The sequence below is a fragment of the Ceratina calcarata genome, unplaced genomic scaffold (assembly GCF_001652005.2).
Source record: "Ceratina calcarata isolate Rehan_Ccalc_2016 unplaced genomic scaffold, ASM165200v1 scaffold1372, whole genome shotgun sequence".
NCBI classification, from domain to species: Eukaryota; Metazoa; Arthropoda; class Insecta; order Hymenoptera; family Apidae; genus Ceratina; species Ceratina calcarata.
Window position 1 is genome coordinate 1 of NW_017134820.1, and position 3,460 is coordinate 3,460.

At 47.2% G+C, this 3,460-nt stretch overlaps 1 protein-coding gene across 1 annotated transcript; it reads right to left on the reverse strand.

Annotated features, from left to right (window-relative positions):
* Positions 1-722: 722 nt before the first annotated feature.
* Positions 723-1,757, reverse strand: LOC108629735 (uncharacterized protein K02A2.6-like). Its single transcript, XM_018032574.1, has one exon. It carries the CDS (start codon positions 1,755-1,757, stop codon positions 723-725), a length of 1,035 nt encoding a protein of 344 aa, XP_017888063.1.
* Between the last annotated feature and the right edge of the window lie 1,703 nt (positions 1,758-3,460).

The window sequence follows — 3,460 nt, forward strand, 5'->3', positions numbered from 1 at the left end:
TGCCCGCTTCTAGACTCTCGGGAACTCAAGTATAGGGCCACAGGCAGAAAAGTGTTATGTTATGCTACGGGAGCAGGAAAGCTAATCAACAATTCCAGATTACTTATACTCTCATGCAGACATGTGCTTGCACAAGCGACGACCAGTCCGAAACTGTCTGCCGCATTGTCCCACCTGAATGACACGCCTCGTCACCAGATATCGCTCGCGCATGCTACCACAACATCCTCTCCTTTTTATTTAAACAAACTGAAATCGTACATCCTGTTGTTTACAAAACTGTGGGTAAGACGCGCTCGACCGTCGCGGAGAGAATGTTCACTGCGGAACATAATCTTTCATGCGTACGGGTGGTTTCCGCTCTCTTGTCGGTCTTTGCCGACTGATTCCTGTCTATCGTCCCGCTGGTTCTCTGCAACGTTCTCTTCGGGTTCGGGTGGCCCATCGCAGTTTACAACCGCATCGTCATCGTTCCCCGCCTCCTCGCGGCTTGGTACAAACACAGATTCGTTAACGTCGCTATGCGTGCTTTGCGCTTGGCGGTATGGTGCTGGGATGAGATGCCATCTGTTTCGACGAACCACACTTTTCGATGTTCCTATCCAGTAAGAGTTCGGGAGAGACCCTATCTCCACGACTGTGCCGCAAACCCTTAAATCGGTCACCGATACGGGATCGCCGACTTCCAGCGCAGACAAATTCTTCGATCCATGCCTCCTGTTCTAATTCCCGGCTTGCTTCTCCTTGCCTGCCATTTCCCTCTTAACGACCTCCTCGTGCATCCGGAACGATCCCAACTGATCAGGAACAACAGGCAGCGAAGAGCGGATTTTCCGTGAGAACATGAGCTCGGCCGGGGAAAATCCATTCTCAAGAGGTGTCGTCCGATACGCCAGAAGGCCTAAGTTTATGTCGTCTGACTTTTTCAAAATGTTTTTAGCAATTTTCACCGCCGCTTCGATACATCCGTTGCTCTGCGGGTAATGCGGCGAACTTGGTACGTGCCTGAAATCGTAACTGCTTGCAAACTTCTTAAATTCCGATGCGAACTGTAGGCCGTTGTCGCTACGAACGACTTCCGGTATCCCGAACCGCGCGAAAATCATTTTACAAAATCTTATTATATCTAACTCTGTCATTGATTTTAGGCTTTGGACCTCTATATATCGAGTATAGTAGTCTGTCAAGATCAGGTACCATTGATTATGATTGAATAAATCTGTGGAGACCCTTTGCCACGGACGGCTCGGGAACTCCTCTGACACGAACCTTTCTTTGTGATTAGTTCTTTCTTCTCCACACCGCGGACAGTTTTCAATCAAATTTTTTGACTGTGTACTGAGCCCTAGCCACCAAACGGATTGCTTGGCTCTTTCGCGACATTTACCCATGCCTAAGTGGCCTTGATGGACTTTGTTAATGATGTCTAACTGAAGCGACGGAGGTATAACAAGCCTTGAATTGTACAATACATAACCCTCCGCGTAAGAGACGTTCTCTTTGAACGGATAATAGGGACGTAGCTCATTTGACAATTTGCCGCGCTCTGGCCATCCATGCATACAATACTTCTTAAGCGATTTACAAACATGATCGCATTCTTGCTCGGTTTTGATTCTTTCCAGCATGCACTCCGTGGCAGGTAAGGAATCGACTACTACTTTTACATGCAGTTCCGTTTCGCGTTCTAAGCTATCACCGTCGGCATCCCAACTCGACTTTACGTTTCTCGATAACGAATTGGCTAGGACCAGCATTTTGTCTGGAACATATGTCACATCGTAGTTAAAACGCATCATACAAATTCTAATCCGCTGCAGTCTCGGTGTGAGCTCGTCTATCGGCTTTGTTTGTAGGATTTGCACGAGGGGCTTGTGATCAGTTTCTAGTGTGACATGTATCCCAGTTACATAGTCTTTGAACCTCTCTGCCGTAAATGCCAGACTAAGGGCCGCTTTTTCTATCTGGCTGTAACGCCGTTCGGTTTGTGATAACGATCGTGCCGCATATGCTACAATTCGCAACCGTGTACCTGCATGAGAGCTCCGCCGAGTCCGAAACTCGAAGCGTCGGCCTGCACCATCGTTGACTTCTCGGGATCATACAACGACAAGGTGGGTGCCTCCAAAACGGCTTTCTTCGCGGCTACGAATGCTTTTTCCTGCGCGTCAAACCATGTGAATCTAGCTCCGTTTTGCAGAAGCGCGTTCAGGGGCTCTAGCACTCCGGACTTGTTGGGAATGTATTTGCCCGCGAAGTTCACGATACCCAGAAACTGATGCAAAGAGTCGATATTTTCGGAACGCGGGAACTCTACGATCGCGCGAACCCTATTCGGGTGCACGCTTACGCCCTTCTCGGACACAATATGCCCCAAAAACTCTATTTGTGTTACCCCGAACACGCACTTATCTCTGTTCAAGGTGACGCCGGCCTTTGTAAGGCGATCTAATACTAACCTTACGGTTTGGTCGTGTTGTTCTAACGTTTTAGCGAATACCAACACATCATCCACGTGCACGATCACATTTTTGATGCCTCTTAAAATTTCTGAGAATAAACGCGAGAAGTAATCCGACGCGCAGTTTACGCCAAAAGGCAGACGTCTCTGTTTGAAACGCCTGAATGGCATCATGATCGTAGTCAATAGCTGACTTCTTTCTGACAATTTAATTTGGTGATAGAACGAGTTAGCATCTAAACGAGAAAAGAATCTCGCGTTTTTTAACTTAGCGAGAGAAACATCTATTTTTGGAAGCGGGTTTACCGGCTGTAAAACGCTTTTATTCAACTGCGTGAAATCGCCACATATACGAATGTCTTTCCCATTAGCTTTTGGTACGCACACCATTGGACTACACCATTCGGTTGGTTCGTTTACGGGTGCTATCACGTCTAACCTTATTAACCGGTCCAACTCGTCTCTAATCTTATCTAACAGCGGAATCGGCACAGTCCTCGGTGCGGATAGGGCGAAGGGCTTTGCGTTGTCCTTCAACTGAATTTCTAATTCTTCTTTAAACGTTCTAATTCCCGAGAATATTTCTGGAAACTCCGACTCTACATTTACCCTCGAACGAGCTTCCGGATGGAACTTTGTTAGCGTTTCTATTTTATTCACGCGTACCAACAACCCAAACTCTTCGATAGCATCTCTACTGAGGATGCATGTCCTTATGCCTTTGACGACATAACCTTTTATTTTAGATTGGCGGTCCTTATAACCGATATTCCACGTCACCGTGCCTGCCACGTTTAGTTTCTTACCATCCGGGCCATGTATCGGTTTCTCTGCATGCGACAGTGTTCTGCAATGCCGCTCCGGTACGCACTGCCACGGTATGCAGGTTACATCGGCCCCATTGTCTAAGAAAAAGTCCAGTTCCTTGTTAAGTTCGCTGACGAAAAACGACGCATAATATTTCTCAGCTTTTCTGTTTTTATAACCCACAGAGCTTAA